General features: G+C 41.7%; 1 protein-coding gene across 3 annotated transcripts; it reads right to left on the bottom strand.

The window, feature by feature from the left end:
- Positions 1–5,248: 5,248 nt before the first annotated feature.
- On the bottom strand, positions 5,249–18,330 carry LOC137049182 (tripartite motif-containing protein 16-like protein). 3 transcript variants are annotated; one of them, XM_067427618.1, is made up of 10 exons: positions 18,216–18,330; positions 15,107–15,374; positions 14,454–14,516; positions 13,431–13,493; positions 13,181–13,215; positions 10,338–10,433; positions 10,021–10,254; positions 8,307–8,466; positions 8,115–8,162; positions 5,249–5,909 (listed from the first exon to the last, which is right to left on the bottom strand). In XM_067427618.1, exons 2-10 carry the CDS (start codon positions 15,360–15,362, stop codon positions 5,371–5,373), a joined length of 1,494 nt encoding a protein of 497 aa, XP_067283719.1. In that variant the 5' UTR covers positions 15,363–15,374; positions 18,216–18,330; the 3' UTR covers positions 5,249–5,370. The 3 variants fall into 3 exon arrangements, with proteins under 3 accessions (XP_067283719.1, XP_067283722.1, XP_067283720.1); XM_067427621.1 differs by having other exon boundaries at positions 10,338–10,430; XM_067427619.1 differs by lacking the exon at positions 18,216–18,330 and adding an exon at positions 15,560–15,976.
- Between the last annotated feature and the right edge of the window lie 525 nt (positions 18,331–18,855).

The raw sequence follows: 18,855 nt of genomic DNA, 5'->3' as shown, positions 1-18,855 counted from the left end.
AGATAAAAAACCGTTGAGACATCATCACTGTCAAATTTTTAACCGGTTAAATATCTTAAATTTTGCGAATTTAATTGTGTACTCAAATGTACGATTAATTTTTAAGATTCTTAATAATAGCGCACCTCCACCACAGAGGAGATTTGTACAGCTCTGCTCAGAACAGAATACCAGGACATCTAGGTCCACAAGTCGAAATGACTGCAGATTACCGAACAGAAGCTCTGCCTTTGCACAGACAGCCTTCTCATTCAAAGCTGTTAAAGAATGGAACAATCTTCCAGATAGTCTTAAATTATCCTCTGATCTGAAGTCCTTCTCGCAAAATGTTAGAAATGTATTATTAGATAATGAGTTATGCCAGCATTGACTATGTTTATGGGTTAGTCAAGTTTTTAATGTAGAAATTTTAAATGGTTTATTGTTGACAGTATGTATAGGGTTAGTTTAGGCTGAAGTATGACTGTAAATGTGGTTGTAAATAGATAGTGAGTTATTGATGTTTAGATGCATATATTTTATTGTTTTATCTGCCCAGGGACTGCGGATGGAAATTAGCTGTAGCTAAATCTGGTGTGAAGCATCTTTTCTCTTGGAAGATTAATGTACTTGCACATGGTCCCTGTCAAATAAATAATAAACAAACAAACAAACAATGATACATAACATCGTGGCAATCATTGGAAGTGGGAAAAATGGCTGGATGTACCATCTCCCCCCTAGCCTTTACCATGGCAAGTGAATTGATCATTCAAGCTTCCAAATGGGTTGTAGGAGGAGAACGTCTGCAGTCTAGCCAGCGGCTACCTCCCATTCGGGCCTATATGGATGACATGACCACCCTGACCTCAACAATTGCATGTACCAAACGCCTACTGGAAAAGCTAAATGCCAACATATCATGGGCACGGATGAAGTTAAAACCTAGCAAATCCAGAAGTATATTATATATGAAGTATAGAGGGAAACTCAGACCAGAGATTTTGCATTGGAGAAACACCTATCCCGACAGTGGTGGAAATGACAATAAAGAGCTTAGGGCGATGGTACAACGCAAGCCTGAAGGACTCAGACCAGAGTGATCAACTAAGGGAAGAAACAATCAAAGGCCTTGATAGTATTAACAAAACCTTGCTTCCTGGCAAGCTGAAGCTCTGGTGCCTACAATTCAGATTGCTCCCTCGTCTTATGTGGCCTCTAACAGTCTACGAGGTCCCCATTTCCAAAATCGAGAAACTGGAGAGAACAATCAGCTATTATATCAAGAAGTGGCTTGGACTCCCGCGTTGTCTCAGTAGTATCGGCCTGTATGGGAAAAGCACTCTTGAACTGCCTGTCTCAACCCTCACTGAAGAATACAAATGTGCCAAAGTGAGATTGGACATGACATTGACAGTCCCAAGATGGACAGTCCCAAGATGCTGTAATACAAGCGGCTGCTCCCAGACTGGCAACTGGGAGAAAGTGGACCACAACTAAGGCCATTCAGCAAGCTAAATCTGCTCTCAGACATGGCGACCTTGTAGGACAGGTGCAGCAAGGAAAAGGGGGTTTTGGACTTGGCATAAGCCGGCCTATATGGTACAAGGCAACATCCGCCCAGAGAAGAAAGCTGGTTGTAGCTGAGATCCGGCAGCAAGAGGAGGCAGAGAGATGGACAAAGGCAGTTTCACAGTCCAAACAGGGACAGTGGACTAACTGGGAAAACCTGGAAAAGTGCAAGCTCACCTGGAAGGATATTTGGGAGAGGGAAGGAAACAGGCTGAGTTTTATTGTTAGAGCCACCTACGATGGTCTTCCTACACCCAAGAACCTAAACCAATGGATGGGAGAAGTTCCATCATGTCCTCTCTGTCAAACCCCAGAATCATTCAAGCACATCCTTGTCGGCTGCAAAGTGAGTCTTTCCCAAGGTCAGTACACCTGGAGGCACAATCAGGTCCTGAGACAACTGGTGATTATCCTGGAAGGAAAGAGAACCATCAACAATGCCCTCCCTCCAAAACGTGTATGCTCAAAGTCCATTACATTCATGAGAGCAGGACAACTTCCAATAAAACCAACTGCAAATGTGGAATCGACCATGCTGGACTCTGCCCGGGACTGGAAAATGCAAGTTGATCTAGACCAGAAGCTTAGCTTTCCCCCTGAGATAATTACAACTAACCTCAGGCCGGACCTGATAATGTGGTCAACCTTGCAAAAGTCCCTGTTCATTGTGGAACTAACTGTGCATTGGAAGGCTACAGCTGGTGAAGCGAATGAACGCAAAAGCCTGAAGTACTCAGATTTAGCAGCCGAAGTAGTACAACGGGGATGGCGAACCCAGTTAATACCAATAGAGATTGGTTGCAGAGGGTTTGTAGCTACAACAACAACAAGGCTATTGAAGGGGTTGGGAGTTAGAGGAGAGGCCTTCCAACAAGCTGTCAGAGTGCTGTCAGAGGCTGCAGAGCAAAGCAGCAACTGGCTGTGGCTAAAAAGGAAGGACCCCAAATGGGCTGTAAAATGACTAAGAGAGGTAAAAGCAGAGGGGAGCACACCTGGGACGCCAGGTGTTGCTGTTGAGCCCCCTGGAGGTGTCGTGGGCCTATCAATGAAACACCAAGGAAGGAGGGTGCCCACCTGATGACCCCCATGAAGTGATTACCCCTATCCACTCAAGATGTTAAGAGAGTGCCAATTGTACTATCAAGTCCTAAATGATCAACTATAATACTGATCTGCCAACATTGTCGCTATATGATAAATTAAAATAAGCTGATAACATCACTGTTTTCTCCAGAACGACTGTACAGCCAAATCTAATTTTGTTGCAATATTGTCCTGTTTGACACTGTGAAGCTGCTTTGACACAATCTGCATTGTAAAAGCGCTGTATAAATAAAGCTGATTGATTGATTGATTGATTGATTGATTGATTGATTGATTGATTGATTGATTAAATAATCCAACTTACCACAGTTGTCTAATGAACTCAGAAAACAGGAGACCGGGGTGACAAGATGGAAAGCTACCAGGCTAGCGAAAAGCTAACGTGTGGTAGTGATTTAGATTAAAAGCTAACGATGTCAAATTTAACTTACAGATTAAACAATATATAGTGATGAGTAAGTTATATTTAGCAGTATTGATACCAAAGAAAATATATCAAATAGAGATTCGGGCCACCCTCCAGGGCCACCCGAGGTTCCCGACCCTCCAGGGCCACCCGAGGTTCCCGACCCTCCAGGGCCACCCGAGGTTCCCGACCCTCCAGGGCCACCTGAGGCTCCCGACCCTCCAGGGCCACCCGAGGTTCCCGACCCTCCAGGGCCACCTGAGGCTCCCGACCCTCCAGGGCCACCCGAGGTTCCTGACCTGGTTGAGTCTGCTTTCTCCCAAGGTTTATTTTTCTCCATCATGCCCTGATGGAGTTTTGGTTCCTTGCCACTGTCGCCTTTGGCTTGGCTTGCTCAGTTGGGGACACTAAAAATATGATTAAAGTTATTCAACTTATTATACAAATAAAATGTATGAATTAGGTCTTATTTAATTCTATAAATTATAATACTGATCTGCCAACATTGTTGCTCTATGATAAATTAAAATAAGCTGATAACATCACTGTTTTCTCCAGTACGACTGTACAGCCAAATCTAATTTTGTCGCAATATCCTGTTTGACACTGTGAAGCTGCTTTGACACAATCGTGATTGTAAAAGCGCTATATAAATAAAGTTGATTGATTGATTGATTGATTGACCCTCCAGGGCCACCCGAGGTTCCCGACCCTCCAGGGCCACCCGAGGTTCCCAACCCTCCATGGCCACCCGAGAAAATGTACTAATTTTCCATTAGTGAATCAACTAGTTCCAGCATGGGGAGCCCAGCTGGGTTTGCCCATGTGTGACCTATTTAGTTCACCCAAGTGGGCCCCAGAAAAGATGCCCATTTTGAGCCCATGCCCACTCTATACCATTGTAGCCAATGTTTAATCCATGTTGGCCCCACATACACGTTTCATTCCCTACCAAACACATTCCTCTGAGTGGCATGCTGTCTGTTCAACTAAATCCAGCGCAAAAGAGACTCTGCACAGAAGAGAGTTTGCTCAGACCCAACAGGCTTAGGTGACATATTGTGTCCCTGTGTTCGCACAACTACTCTCGCAACTGGGTCAGTATGAGCATCGAGGTTGTTGTGAATGCAAACGTTGTGTTCTCTCAGGGTAACAATGGCTACCTCCGCCATCTTTGTAAAAACATAAGATAAAGATAGGGCCAGCTGAATCTAAGGTTTTGTTGTTCTTATTTGCCAGCCACTCAAAGTTTCAATTCTAGGTAACATTGATGCAAGGTGGAAGCAACCTCTCCACAGGCTCTGTAAGCCTTGTCCTGTGAGAGTGGGTGAAAACTTACAGGCTTTGGAGGATAGACGCAGATTACCTTGGCAAGTGTTAGCAATCTTTGGACACAGCTGCATTGCAACCGACCACTCCACTGGGGGATCAAGGGTAGTGAGGGAGGAGGTACCAGACCGGTTTCTGGCAGTTAAAGGTGCATTCCACGATCTGGCGACCTCCTCATGCACCTCCGGGAAGAATGGCACTGGGGCCACTGCCACTGGTCACTGACTTGACATGACATCGGGAGTGACCACCTGAACACGAACTGAAACTAAGATGAAAATTTTGTTTAAAAAAAATTCTAGCCATAGAGCTTGCAAGAATTTGACCCATGCCATAAAAATAGATATCAGGATTTTTTTTAAAGGGCTTGCATGATCTTAAAATGGTTATAAAATGCAAATATTTATTTTGTTTGTAATTTGGTTCATCTGTGATCTATTAGTTTGGCAGTGTGCATGTGGGGAAACATTTCTGAAATTTTAATCTCCTCCTTTTCAGTTTTCATAACAACATTGTGTGCGTGCATGCGTGTGTGTGTGTGTGTGTGTGTGTGTGTGTGTGTGTGTGTAAAAGGATGCTGTCCAAAGAAACATAATAATCAAAATACAACTTTATTAGATCAAACAAGACACACTATTATTACATTTATTCGTTGATTTAATAAAGGATAAAAACAGATTAATCATTGATGAAAACGATACAAAGAAAATTATGCAGAGCACCTGAATCCATCCCTTCACCACCAACAAGAATAGAGGGTGAGAAAAACACACATACTGTATACATTTTTACTCACCACGACTCACACGCACACTGTTCTACTGTCAATTTGAGGATTTATTACACACACACGTTTCAGTGACAGAAGTGCAGCTGTAGTGTTGATATAATAAAGAGACTCTATATCATCTCACTGTCACTGATTTATCATGAGCTCAAAGCATTATGGGTAGAATCTCTCATCAGCCTATCCTGATTCATCAACAAAGTTTCACTGATGATCCAGAACTAAAACGTATGTTTCTATTAAACCCAAACCCAGGATAGAGTGGCTGAGTGAATGTGGTCTGGACTGTGTGTATGAGGCTCATTGTGTCAGAGACGCTGTAGAAGGACAGAGTTCCTGCACTGTGATCCACATACACTCCTACTCTACTGCCTATGGGCTTTACAGGGAGTTTAATCTCTATGTTATTGTGTATAAATGTGTAACTGTAGTCAAAGCGGCACAAACTCCAGGACTGATCATTATGTCCAAACCCACACTCATTACCCCGTCTCTTCCTGCTGATGCTCTTATATGACACTGATATATCCACATCATCACCACTCCACTCAACCTCCCAGTAGCAGCGTCCACACACACTCTCTCTACACAACACCTGACACACATTATCAAATCTGTCTGGATGTTCAGGATACGACTGCTCAGTGTCAGTCTTAGTAATCATTCTGTTCTTCTCAGAGATACCGAGGCATCCAGTTGCTGTGTTTGGATCCAGAGTTAGCTGATGATAATCTGAGGGAGAGAAAACACACCAGAATCAGGAATTATGATTTTGATCTTTTAGTGTACTCACGAAACTCGAAAAATTTGAATATCGTGCAAAAGTTAATTTATTTCAGTAATTTAACTTAAAAGGTGAAACTAATATATGATATATACTCATTACATGCAAAGTGAGATATTTCAAGCCTTTATTTGTTTTAATTTTGATGATTATGGCTTATGAAAACCTTAAATTCAAAATCTCAGAAAATGAGAATATTACATGAAATCAATAAAAAAAGGATTTTAAATACAGAAATGTTGGCCCTCTGAAAAGTATCATCATGCATATGTATTCAGTTCTTAGTTTGGGCCGTTTTGCATGAATTGTTGCCTCAATGCGGCATGGCATGGATGCTCAGCCTGTGGCACTGCCGGGGTGTTATTGAAGACCAGGATGCTTCAATAGTGGCCTTCAGCTCTTCTGCATTGTTCGGTCTCATGTCTCTCATCTTTCTCTTGGCAATGCCCCAAAGATTCTCCATGTGGTTCAGCTCATTGAACCCGATTTAGGTACTTTTGGCAGTGTGGGCAGGTGCCACGTCCTGCTGGAAAATGAACTCAGCATCTCCATAAATCTTATCTGCTAAAAGAAGCATGAAGTGCTCTAAAATGTCCTGGTAGAAACTGCTGAAATCATGTGACTTTGGCGATCCAAATTACGAATCGATACACTGCTTCGTAACGGTTTGAAGCTTTGTTTTGAAATCGGCCCATCACTATATAAGTCGTTATTTAGTTGTTTTTCGCTCAATCTATTCTCGTCATTTCAGAAAATTATTGTAGAGCCATTGTAATTAAATGGATTTTAACAACGTCTTTAGTGCCTTTATGGGTCTTGAGAGAGGAAATGACATTGGTGTCAATGAAGGCCTTTCTGAGCCGTCGGATTTCAACACTAATATCTTCATCTGTGTTCCGAAGATGAACGGAGGTCTGACGGCTGGCCAACCACATGAGGGTAAGTAATTAATGACAGAATTAAAATGTTTGGGTAAACTAACCCTTTAAGCGTGTTCATCTATGCTAAGATGTTAAGGAATGTTTAACTTTAATTTGGCACAGGGCCGCGTACCACACCAGGGCTTCGCGCAAAGTGCAATTGACAATAGCTACATTTACATTTCAGATTTACCCAAAACCTTTATGCTATTTACTAAATGTTGATATAAAGCTATTGCAAAATGACAGCATTTTAATTAAAACTTTTTTGGGTAAAACGTGTTATATATCCAGGCCTTGACCTGCATGGGAGTGAGGTTTAGTGGTGGGAGTGTAACAGTCGTAGGCCAGTAAGAGCTGTGCATCTAAACCTCACTCCCTTGATCTCACGAGGCACTCTGGGGACTGACAATTAAGACTGCGGTCTTTAGCCTCTTTGTTAGAGCGCTCGCCTCCCATGCTGGAGACCAGGTCACACGTAGAGGGTGTGTCTGTGAGAGATGTAGAACAGAAGCAAGCTCTGCTGACTTTGCTCTCTTCCTTTATTTTCTTTTTATTAGTTGAATTTTTAGTTGTATGTTTTTCTCACAACCTCCTATAAAAAGATCACATGATTGGGATGGGGACCCCGGGAAAATACTCCAGCTCTCGTCTCTCATGCATCTTTTTCTCTGACACCACATATTGTCTTTCAACTTTGGATTACACAGGCAGGACGGGACAAAAGTTCTGGAGCAATTTCACTCTTCAACATGCATTTAAAAAAATTATGGCTGTAAATGAAGCTGTCGGCAGTCCGAGTGAGTTTGATTCTTACATCAATAATTCCTCTCACTGCGTCTCTGGTCGGATGCTAGGGGAATGCACTCAGGGTGTCTAAATCATGTGTGAAAACACTTGTGGTCTGATTGGATAGCAATAACCTTTGATGCCATTAGCAGAAGTACAAGGTTCAGGAAGTATATCCCTTGCTGATCTAGATCTTCTAACCGCAGAGGCGTCAAATGCAGAGGATGCAAGACGCGGGAAAAAAGAGACAAGATCTTAGGGAAGGGACAACTAGAAAGTGTATTTAATTTGTTATAATATTCTAAAGATATATACACATAAGCTGTCTAACAATAACATTAGGGCAACAGCTCTAGGGTCGCCTATGAGCAACTCATAGTACAGAGTCTAGTGAAGTTCAGCAACAAAGATGTTGGTGATGTGAATGCAGCTTTAGTGACTTACACTGTAATAGGTCGTTCCTGGTCCTAGAAACGATGTTGGTAAATGTGACTGTGGAACAGACATGAACAGTGTGATTCCCATGTGAAGAGATTACTATGCATCTATTCCTAAGACATTTCTAATATGATGTTGAACATGATGTGACATGATGGGGACTCAGTTCTGAGAGCAGATGAATCTCCAGGACTTTACCTCTGTCAGAGATCTTTTTGATCTCCTCTTTGCAGAAATCCTCCAGTTTCTCTCCCAGCTGATGGACAGATTCTCTTAGGCCATCAAAAGAGAAGAGAGAATTAAAAGGGATGTTGGGTACTTCTGTAGATTCGGGAGGTGCTGAGAGAGACTGGAAACTCTACAGAGAACAGAAATCAAATCTTATCACCACCACACTGAGAGATGAAATTTATACTAAACATAAAAAGATCCATGTAAAAAGACATTTATGGCCTTACGCAGGATTTTATTTATTAAAAGGTCCAAAATTGGAGCTTGCTAGGGGGATTCGGAAGCATGTCCAGCTATGGTCCAGATGTTTCTAGGGCCAAAAGCTTTAAAACAGTCATATGAGTTTGGAATTATATATGGTTTAGTTAATGATAACAGGGGTTCGGGGTTCATTACATTGATTCACACTATGCATTCATAATCTTATATCTGATATAAACACAGCTCTGTTGATGTTTCTTTCCGGATCCTGTCACCTAGTGTTTGTCATATTTAGGGTTTTATGACAATATCCTGACACTCATTTTATAGTCCTTGTTTAGGACCATCCATTCTATCTGATCACTGCCCTTCCTTCACGATTCCCGGCATGCCGAGGACACCAGATCCCCTGTTTGTTTGATACTTTGTTCCCTTTTCTGAACATTTTAAGTTTATTTATGTTAATAAACACATCTTTGAGACCTGACGCCACTGTGTCTGTCATTTGCTCCTCCCACCACACCATGTTTAGTCAAGTCATCTTTATTTATGTTGCACTTTTTACAATGCAGATTGTTTCTAATCCTGAAGACCCTGATTAACTGTTCAGTTTTAAAGTGTTTGTGACACTAAGTTGTTCTTCCAGAGGTTTTCAACCCTGTCTTAGCAAAAGTTCCTCAACAGTGTGCATTCTTCATGTTTTCTTAATCAAACACACCTGCTTCAGGTTTGCATAAAAAATTGGTACTAAACCCAAGACTACCTAGAAGACAGTCTGAGTTTGGTTCTGTTCTGTTCAACACTCGAACTGTTCTGTGATTCGTGTGAATGTGAAAGCAACACAGACTCAATTGAGCATTTGATAAGGAAGAAAAGTAACCTCACATGAATTTTAGCTGATGACGATGTATTTATTGCAATAAAACACATGTAAGGGATGATAGTGTCGATTATTTACCTTGGATATGAGCGAGAGTGTGCCTACAGTATATTTGCACATAGGGAGTGCAATCAGGATGGCTAATGAATGGCTCATCTCAAAAGAATCTGTTTGTAAGCAGCAGAAAGCCGCCTTAATGCGATGCACATACAGTGAACCTAAGTTGTCGTTTACTCAGTTGTGCATAATTGCACCAAATTAATTTAAAAAACTATATATTTACTGTGGCAAGTGCAAATTCAAATGCACCAGGGTTCGATAGATTCAAGTTGAGTGTGAAACCAGACCAACACTGCTGGGTGCCGGGAACAATCATGCTCAGACTTGGACCACAGTAAATGTGCACAGTGTGAAAGCCCCCTTAGACAAAGGAGACATACAAAATGTGCAGGTTGGAGAAGATTTCCAGGGAAGAAATCCATTTTTACAAGCTGTCTCTTAAGCTGATTCTAGTCAGCTGCTCTTTCTGCTTTTGTGAAACAGTTCTCATTGAGTTTCCTGTTATAGCAGGATCTCACTCAAGTGCACTTGATCTGTTACCTGCAGGAAATGGGTGTGATCCTGTGTGTCTGCAAGCTCCTCCAGCTCAGCGTCTCTGCTCCTCAGATCATCAATCTCCTGCTCCAGTTGCTCCAGTCCTCCTTCAGCTCGACTCAGCGCAGACTGTTCCTGATCTCTGATCCGCTGGGTGACCTCAGAGCAGCTTCTCTCAATGGAGCGGATCAGTTGAGTGAAGATCTTCTCGCTTTCCTCCACTGCCGTCTGCGCAGAGTGCTGTAAGGACACACATCACAATCACACGTGGGCTTCAGTGGATCTGAAAGAGGAGAGTCCAAGCTGAGACTTCTCAAGCTCACCTTATAAGACTCCACAGCCTCTCTCAAACGCTGAAGATCTTTCTCTCTCTGCTGGATTCTCTGCTGGAACGACCTCCGCGTCTCCTTCAGCTGCTTCTGAAGCACAAACCAGTACCTTCAAATTGATCTGGATGACAATCCAATTGGTCCATTTTGGTTGCGTTTATCCATTTTTATTTTTTTAATTTTGAAGCAGAAAAATTAAACACTAATACACTTAATTCCTGCCCACATATAGAAAGTAAATATTAAAACTATGTTGTGTCCACTAGTAGGTGGAAAAACACTGTTTTCAAAACAAAAAAAAGATAGACTGTTCTGTAATCACGTATGTGGAATCACTGTTATGCATGTCTAATTGTGTTACGGATGATTGATTCTGCCTAGTTTGGGAGTGCCAAAAGTGTTGGGAGTAAGAGTAAAGGAAGAATGCTGTCAAATTTTATTCATACATTTTTTTATGAAAAATTATAATTCTGTTTATAACCTCATACAACAATCAGACTAAGAAATGCATTAACAAACTGTACTGGATAGTGCAATGCAACAGTGTGCCAGAGAAAGTTGTTTATTTCAGTCTAAGTGTCAGTCTAAATTTTTTATGCAAAAAATTAGCATATCATGAAAAGATTCTCTAAACGAGCTATTAACCTAATCATCTGAATCAACTAATTAACTCTAAACACCTGCAAAAGATTCCTGAGGCTTTTAAAAACTCCCAGCCTGGTTCATTACTCAAAACCGCAATCATGGGTAAGACTGCCGACCTGACTGCTGTCCAGAAGGCCATCATTGACACCCTCAAGCGAGAGGGGAAGACACAGAAAGACATTTCTGAACGAATAGGCTGTTCCCAGAGTGCTGTATCAAGGCACCTCAGTGGGAAGTCTGTGGGAAGGAAAAAGTGTGGCAACGAAAGCTGCTATGGAGTTTAGACCTTCTGCCGTAAGTCTAAAGGTCTGGCTATGTGAGACTAGATAATATGGGTGCAGATGTGAGGTTCATTTATTGTTCTGTAAAAGACAACACATTTTTCCTCTGCCACTTGTAGGCTGCCAAACATATGCCTGCACAGGCAAAAGCCCTGTTTTTGCACTGCCCAGTACAGTTTAAGGAGAGCCTGTGTGTTTAATGGGAGAGGGATGATGTGTAACTGCAAGAATCTGGGGTACGTTTCCCAAAACCATAGTTGCTAACTAAGTTAGCAACTTTGTTGGTTGCAGTACAATTTCTCAGCGCCGACCAGTAACAGGTTAGCAACTATGGTTTTGGGAAAAGGCACCCCTGTACAGCAATATGGCACGGGTTGATCTTTGAATGACCAATCAGCGGAAAGGGACATTTCATTCCTGCCCACGTGTAAAAAACAAACATTAAAACTCTGCCATGTCCACTATATGGAGGAGAAACACTGTTTACAAAAAAATAGACTGATCTGTAATCACAATGCATGTCTGATTGTGTTAGGGTTAGGTAAGAATTTTTCACAACATTTCTGGCCATATTGTATTTATTCTAAGGCATAGTCTCGTTATCGATTTTCTAATTCTGAAAAAAAAAGTCTTTAGTAATTTTAGTCTTTAAAGTAATTAATTAAATAGAAAGAAGAAGTACTTAAAAAGAAGTAATTCAAATAACACAGAGAGGTGGGGTTAAAGTAATTACCAGAGCTTGTAAGTTTAGACTTATTTTAGTTCCGTCCGAAAGTGCCATTTCAATATTAATTACGGACAATGTCAGTAAAGATTACGGCGACTTTTTCCTCCTGTAAAAAGGTCCGGAAAAATTACCTCAGGTAATACTAATCCTGTGCGAAAAAACCTGCTGTAAAAATGTATATAAATATTATTTTATTTCCAGTTTAAAAGTAGTTTTCCACAGTTTTTCAAGTATGGAAGTGCTTGATGCAATCCCACAGTGCCTGCTGCTCCGGAGTCTCCAACTATAGATGGCCACCACTTCAGAGTCTCCAACCAAGATGACTGCCGTTCCAGTCTCTAACCAAGATGGCCGCTGCTCCATTGTCTTGCCCCAAGATGGCCGCCGCTCCATTATCTCATCTCAAGATGGCTGCTCTCATGCTATAGCACTCTGCCAAGATGGCCGCTGCCCCGCCAGAGCTCTCAGCCCAGATGGCCAACACCATGGCAGAGCATGTCTCTGACATCGAATTTCCTGTTCCTGTTCCCATTCCTGAACCTTACCCTGTGTCTGTTCCTGTCAATAAAGCACTGACTATTATAGCAACCCCACTTTAGTGTGTATGGGCTGCACATCGGCTCTAGCCCCTGGCCAGTGTCCAGAGGGGCACTAGCTCCTGACCAGAGACCAGTGATGGCTCCATCCCATATTCCCTAGCTCCACCTATTGGCTCTAGGTACCCTGGGGGGGATGGGGGACTATAGGCCCCTTGAACTTCTTACCCTGCCATGGTCCCCTGAACGGCCTGCACCCCTCTAAACCACCTGAACTTCCACCCGGGCAGTGTGTTAGACTGCCAGGTCCATCTATGCTCCACGGCCCAGGTCCGCCACTGCCTTGATATGGTCTCAAGTTCTTACCCATGAACAAAAAATATGAAAAGTCTAGCTTAATTTTTTTGTTACTTAAAACATTAAATTAACCCATTCTCATTTCTCTTTAAATAGTGAATCAAATGAACAGAGGCTACACGGACCCCAGATACATTTTAAGTACTAAAACAATCGTTAATGATCTAGAATAGAAAGTTCAAACCATAAATTTAAATGATTTAAGAAGATTTAGAAGATTTAAGCAAGTGTCTGCATTTTTCATCATTGCCTAGTTAGGGTTAGTTAATCCAAAAAATGTAATGTACTCACCCTCTTTTTGTCCAAATCTTGCATGATTTTCCTGTCTGTTTCATGATGGAAAAACAGTGAGGTGTTACATGTGATTTGGGTTCTGTATACAAGAGCTGATAAATGATTTGATTTGAGAGTGAATATTTATATTCATCATACAAAGAAATCATATCACTTTCTCGTGCACCTACACAGGGAGTCAATATGACTAAAATAACAATAAACCCATATCTGGGTTTTCTCTGTACAGACAGGGATCATTATTTACCCTCCATTGGTTTTGAACTGGCTCCAGCAAGCGAAGGATCCTCAATACTGCCCTTAGCCTCAGCTGTATGAGAGAGAGATCAGAATAAAAAAACTGGGACGTTAAACACCACAAACACATCAGCAAAGCAGAAAGGAAAGATTAAGCCAACAGTTATTCATATAACTAGTCATTCTATAACCCAGGATTCCTCTCAGAAACTGAAGCCTCCGTGTCTTGATGCAAACGAGACAATCAAATTACACGTCAAATACTGTTTTTTCCAAAGTTGATTTCTGTCACTGTAGGCAGTTTTTATCACAATGATTTCATTTCAGGTGTTTGCACGTTAAATAAAGCAGAGTTCACACTGCACGATTTTAGCCCTGATTTTGACTCGCCAACAGGTTTCGCGAAATCGCAGACAAATACCCGATATCATGGGCAAAACGGTGCTCGGGCACGCGAGTGGCAATCACGCAGTGTGAATATGAGTCGCCAACGCCCGCAAGATATTTGGCATGCTAATGTTGGGAAGCGTAGTTAGCGCAGCGGAGAGAGAGAGAGAGAGAGAGAGAGAGAGAGAGAGAGAGAGAGAGAGAGAGAGAGAGAGAGAGAGAGAGAGAGTTGTCTGCGATTCTTCCTCTTGTTCAGTCATGCAGTGTGAAAGCCCCTGTCGCCGATCAGTCGGTCAGTGTGAACACAGCAGAGACTGAATGATACCCCAGATAGTCATGCAGTGTGAAAAGAGCAGTGACCCGACGAGTTTGATAATCATGCAGTCTGAACTAGGCTTAATTTTAGGTTTAGTTATTTATTTGATGGGTGTGACTGTAGTGAAGTACAATGTTATTTGGGCGTGTGACCACTAGAGGGCATGCTCGTACAACAACTGGTTGCATACCACAGGATAAGCCTGTGCTGTGTGGCTGATTCAGCTCGTGTCCCGTGTATACAACTGTTAATAAACACGTAAATTGTACAGTATTTCTCATGCTATCCTGAGTTTGAGGTTTGTCTGTACAGACAGTGGTCAATATTTACCCCTGATCGGTTTTGAACTGGTTCCAACAAGCACAGGATCCTTAATACTGCCCTCAGCCTGAGCTGTGAGAAAGACATCAGAATGAAAATACTGGGACATTAAACACCACAAACACAACAGCAAAGCACAGAGGAAAGATTAGGTTCAAGTCACACCGTTCAAGTCAAGAGTTAATTTATTCTGTAAAACATTCACTCTGTGAATCACCAATAAAAGAAACATATTATATTTGAAACATGAAACAAAAACCTTTAAAGAGTGAGTCAATCTCTGGTCAGAGCTTAACTCCACCCACTTGCAATATTTAAAAAATGCTGGACAAGCGGAGCCTAACCCAGTGGGTGTGGTTTTCAGATTGGGCCTCTCTGTTTCTATGGCAATAGGATGGCCAATAGGAAACTTCAACTGCAGAAGCCACTATTCAACCATAAGAGGGCAGCACTCAGATGTGTTAACACCATATATTGTAGAATTAAAACCCTTTATACCCAAATGTCAAAACGTTTATTTAAATCAATGAACAGCACTAATAAAGCCCCAGTCTTGCAAATCCGTAACTAAAGAAAGTGATTTTACTGTTTAGTTACCCTCTAATTCATTTTTTATTGGAAAACATTTAACACACATTTTCATTTTAACTGTATTCTGTTACCTTGCTTGAGTTTCTTCTCTAACTGTTCAGCCAGATCATTCTGGTTCATCTTCCTCAGGATGTCCACCATGATGTTCATAGCTTCTTCTGGTCCAAAGCGCTTTATCATCAGATCCACTGTGTCCGGAGCGTCTGCCTTCATCAGAGCAGAGTTTGAAACACAGAAATGATTCTTGAATCGCCATTTAAACCTCTTCAGTTCATCTGCGTTGAGATCATCCAGAGCGGCCAGGAGATGTTCTGGAACAGACGACATCGCCCTTCACTTCTGCAGGACAAGCACAAAAAGAGCTATAATTTCTTAGAAAGAGGAAAGTATTGCCTTTGAGTTTTATTAATGAGCACAACAACTATTGTAATAAACAATGTCTCAATATTGACTGAAACTGAATCAATGTGATCATTAAATCTAGAGAGGTCAGTATTTGATGAAGCAATTTTTACTTAACTTACCATTAAAAAGGAGGACCGTTGAAGGTCCTACTTCTGGAATGGCGTCTTGAGAAAAAGCTCTGAAAGCTTTTCTTTAAAACTAATCGAACCCACAACAGGAAAACAAGGGCAACCCGTTTTTCAAGAGACACGTGAGCAAATGTTGGGGAGTGTCTCTGTAAAAACAAAAAGACTAAATACCACAAAGCCTAGGGGAAGTTAAGGGGGCTAACGAGTCTTACATTCTTACACAGGGTGCCAACTCTCACGCATTTGACGTGAGACACATACTTTCAGGCTCTGTGTCACGCTCTCATGCTGCCCATCTCAATCTCACGACAATTTGCTAAACCTGTTTTTGATATTAAAGGGTTAGTTCACCCAAAATGAAATGTCTGTCATTAATGGCTTATCCTAATGTCGTTCCACACCTGTAAAACCGTTCATCTTCACACACAGTTTAAGATATTTTATATTTAGTCAGAAAGGGAATAAAAACATCATCAAAGTAGTCCATATGATACATCAGTGGGTTAATTAGAGTCTCTTGAAGCATCCAAAATACATTTTTTAAATAGCATTTTGGTGCTAATGTGGCATAATGTTAAAGCCAGAGGCGTTGAAAAACAGAGTGGCAACATGCTCTCATCTCCCGGCGGCGCACGCTGGTCACGTGGCTCATGGAGCGCTCAGTACTTCTACTGCGGTGTCAATGCATTTGAATGGCTTAAGCGGATACACAACAGTTTACACTATACAGATGTTTGCTGCAAGTTTCACAGCTTATGAAAACCCAAAATTCCAAAAATTAGCATATTTCATCCGACCAATAAAAGAAAAGTGTTTTTAATACAAAAAAGTCAACCTTCAAATAATTATGTTCAGTTCTGCACTCAATTCTTGGTGGGGAATCCTTTAGCAGAAATGAATGCTTCAGTGCGGCGTGGCATGGAGGCGATCAGCCTGTGGCTCTGCTGAGGTGTTCTGGAGGCCCAGGATGCTTCGATAGCGGCCTTAAGCTCATCCAGTGTGTTGGGTCTCGCTTCTCTCAACTTTCTCTTCACAATATCCCACGGATTCTCTATGGGGTTCAGGTCAGGAGAGTTGGCAGGCCAATTGAGCACAGTAATACCATGGTCAGTAAACCATTTACCAGTGGTTTTGGCACTGTGAGCAGGTGCCAGGTCGTGCTGAAAAACCAAATCTTCATCTCCATAAAGCTTTTCAGCAGATGGAAGCATGAAGTGCTCCAAAATCTCCTGATAGCGAGCTGCATTGACCCTGCCCTTGATAAAACACAGTGGACCAACACCAGCAGCTGACATGGCACCCCAGACCATCACTGACTGTGGGGACTTGACACTGGACTTCAGGCATTTGGGCATTTCCTTCTCCCCAGTCTTCCTCCAGACTCTGGCACCTTGATTTCCCAATGACATGCAAAATTTGCTTTCATCCGAAAAAAGTACTTTGGACCACTGAGCACCAGTCCAGTGCTGCTTCTCTGTAGCCCAAAAGTGTCTTGACCTGGGGAATGCGGCACCTGTAGCCCATTTCCTGCTCACGCCTGTGCACGGCGGCTCTGGATGTTTCTACTCCAGACTCACTCCACTGCTTCCGCTGGTCCCCCAAGGTCTGGAATCGGTCCTTCTCCACAATCTTCCTCCGGGTCCGCTCACCTCTTCTCGTTGGGCAGCGTTTTTTGCCACACTTTTTCCTTCCCCCAGACTTCCACTGAGGTGCGTTGATCCAGCGCTCTGGGAACAGCCTATTTGTTCAGAAATATCTTTCTGTGTCTTACCCTCTCGCTTGAGGGTGTCAATGATGGCCTTCTGGACAGCAGTCAGGTCGGCAGTCTTACCCATGATTGCGGTTTTGAGTAATGAACCAGGCTGGGAGTTTTTAAAAGCCTCAGGAATCTTTTGCAGGTGTTTAGAGTTAATTAGTTGATTCAGATGATTAGGTTAATAGCTCGTTTAGAGAACCTTTTCATGATATGCTAATTTTTTGAGATATGAATTTGGGGTTTTCATGAGCTGTATGCCAAAATCATCAGTATTAAAACAATAAAAGACCTGAAATATTTCAGTTGGTGTGCAATGAATCTAAAATACATGAAAGTTTAATTTTTATCATTACATTATGGAAAATAATTAACTATCACATATGCAAATTTTTTGAGAAGGACCTGTATACTCAGACATTTCTGTCAGTAGAAGTAAAGTGGAATTTTATGTATATTTCTGAGAAGTGTATAAAAAACAGACTGAATGTATAAAATAAAAATAAGTATTTTAATAGCAGACTTGAATAAACGTATTTTTCGTAAGGGCATGGTTTTACTGCAGCAATATAGGAAGTAGCAGTGTTCCACGTATGTACTTGTAATGTACAAGTCTATGTACACGTATGTACACATGTAACTTGAAATTGCTGGACAATTCCACTGTTACAGGTTTTACAATTTTACACAAGACACATGGTCTAGAAGGCATAGCATTTACAACCTTTAACCTAAGTTTTGTATATAACACTTACAGTAAAGCAGTTGTGTTTTAAAGAAAAATCTCAACTAGTCTGTGTGTACATTTAGTAGCACAAACAACAATAATGTGTGTTCTTTGAGCACAATGTGTTTAACACAATTACAAGTTTGAAAATACAAAGAAATGCATACCTTAGAGTGGAGACACACGCAGCGGTGTGGGAGTTCAGACTTAATAAACTGACATGTCACTGCGTAGGTGTTTTCTGGTCACAGATTCCCAAAGGCTGCTATGCCAGATTCCCTTAAACAGCCAGACCAGAACAAAAGAGCTGGAAATATGTACTGTACAAATATTTTTGGAATTTTGTTGTGCCCAAAGTGCTGCACCTGTTTTCAGGGGAGAGGAGGAGCAACGATTATCTGATACCTTGAAGAGACAACACGCAAAAAGAACAGAATTCTCTTAAGATTTCAGTCTTTTACATAATATAAGCGACTGCTGTGAAACTGGGACCATTCTACCAACCACACTGACACATTCAAAAGGAGACCAAACATGACAGGGAAAAAACAATAGATTCATAAGATACATCAGATGTGGTGTATATTGTGGAAAAACTGTTTGGTATACTTCTGAAAACAATGGGTGATGGGAAACTAAATCCGATTTCTAATAGGAGCTAATGTTCCTGAAGTCCTGGAGCCACTGCAAGTTCTTAGCAGTAAAAACAACAGAGCTTTTGTTGAAATGCTGGGTTCACATCGAACACAAATAGAGCGTCTGGAGCTAATGATTTCCACGTTAAGACAATGGAAAGACATGTTGCTG

This window comes from Pseudorasbora parva, chromosome 20 (assembly GCF_024679245.1).
Source record: "Pseudorasbora parva isolate DD20220531a chromosome 20, ASM2467924v1, whole genome shotgun sequence".
Taxonomy (NCBI): Eukaryota; Metazoa; Chordata; class Actinopteri; order Cypriniformes; family Gobionidae; genus Pseudorasbora; species Pseudorasbora parva.
Note: the sequence above shows the minus strand (reverse complement) of the source record. Positions and strands in the feature narration are given on the sequence as shown.

Bases quoted from the DNA above. Each gene is read 5' to 3' on its own strand.
- LOC137049182 (XM_067427618.1), bottom strand. From the start codon at position 15,362: ATGTCGTCTGTTCCAGAACATCTCCTGGCCGCTCTGGATGATCTCAAC. The intron at 14,517-15,106 runs GTAACAGAATAC...TCTTTCTCACAG, and splicing joins AGAGAAGAAACTCAAGCAAG to CTCAGGCTGAGGGCAGTATT. The intron at 8,467-10,020 runs GTAACAGATCAA...TGTTCTCTGTAG, and splicing joins ATCACACCCATTTCCTGCAG to AGTTTCCAGTCTCTCTCAGC.